This window comes from Echinococcus granulosus, assembly GCF_000524195.1.
Source record: "Echinococcus granulosus chromosome Unknown EG_S00248, whole genome shotgun sequence".
Classification (NCBI taxonomy): domain Eukaryota; kingdom Metazoa; phylum Platyhelminthes; class Cestoda; order Cyclophyllidea; family Taeniidae; genus Echinococcus; species Echinococcus granulosus.
In genome coordinates this window covers 11707-13009 of record NW_020170628.1, presented here as the reverse complement: position 1 = coordinate 13009, position 1303 = coordinate 11707, and the positions used below count along the sequence as shown (strand labels likewise).

The window sequence follows — 1303 nt, the reverse complement described above, 5'->3', positions numbered from 1 at the left end:
AATATTAGCATGGAATTGAGAAGTTGGTTTACTTGCGTCAAATGCTCCCCATCCGATCTTTTTTCTCATCCACTCACAGACACCTCTTAAATGTTATGAGTTACCAGCAACATTTTTGGTTTTTTGGATGGCAAAATTATGCCTTGAAAAGTAAAATGACACGTCTCATTTTGCTGATAACTCGTTAGTGTTTCAACTTGAATCACTAAAGTGTTAAATGATGTGCTGTTAACCATCATGCATCGGTACAGTTTTAAATGCATCATGTGCCTCCTTCTTTACATTTACCCTATTCCAACGTGTATCGTCGGTTTTCCTACTTTGCACTGTAGCAATTGTTGGGATGAAGTTAAGCAGGAAAAGTGACGAGGTTGATCTGCTTTTGAATGCGGAGCATCGGATGCTAACATTCTAAATGCCACCCTACAGTGGCAGTGGCAGCAAGATCATCCACACTGGTGTGTAAATCCGAAGGAGAAGTCATAGGGACTCCGTTTTCAAGCAAATGAACTTCATTTTACACTGCATTTCAAATTAATCCTGAGATAAAGAGTCTGATAATTATGCAGTATTCACCGTATCTCGACTATTTCAATTCATACATCCTGTTCCCCTGCTAAAGGCGCTAATCTGGCTATTCTGTCCTGCCATTCATAGTATCATAGTTCCCAAAGGTCTCAATTTATACCCTCTTTTTAGCACAGGCATCATTTGCTCTGAGCACCCGCCTACTCTACGACAGGAAACCAGGCGCATATTAATCAACTTTTGGCGTTTAAGCTAGCCGAAGTTATTTCCAAAGTCTGCTATCATCTACTCAGACATGAAAAGAATTTTATTCATTTTCCCACAATAGATTCGGTTCTCATTGTCCATTAAGCTTTCCTACCGTAGGGATGTAGGCTGCTGACTAAACTCACAGTAAAATTGACTGTGTCTGGCATATGTGTGCTACATGAAAAAGCATAAACAGCCAGCACTTTTAAGGTTAAACTTAATAATTTTCGCTTTAATTCTGCTTATCCTAACATTGATTATGTACAGTTCCGCCTTGCATAAACATTATCACTTGGAGAACATCAGTGCCAGCTATTGATTGAACAGCAAAGCCTGTTGTTCCACATCTGCTGCTTTAACAAAATCTTGGCAACATCTGATTTATTGCTCCGAATAAGATTTTTGTCATAAGTTCCTTTTCAATGTGTTTTGATAAAATTGGGCCGTTTCACTTTTAAAGAAAATTAAATTTATACGGATGACGCTGATTGAAATAGCACTTTTAGCTACCATGTTTTTAACTAGG

The 1303-nt window shown here is 38.4% G+C and overlaps 1 protein-coding gene across 1 annotated transcript in view; it reads left to right on the top strand. All coding sequences in view use genetic code 11, as the record gives it.

Annotated features, from left to right (window-relative positions):
- Window positions 1–1303, top strand: part of EGR_10661 (hypothetical protein) — a gene marked incomplete at both ends in the record, with an annotated part of 9368 nt that overhangs the window by 6287 nt on the left and 1778 nt on the right. Inside the window, one exon of the mRNA XM_024499910.1 lies at window positions 80–150. Within this exon, the coding sequence (XP_024345673.1) occupies window positions 80–150 (71 nt within the window). The remainder of the gene's footprint in view (window positions 1–79; window positions 151–1303) is intronic.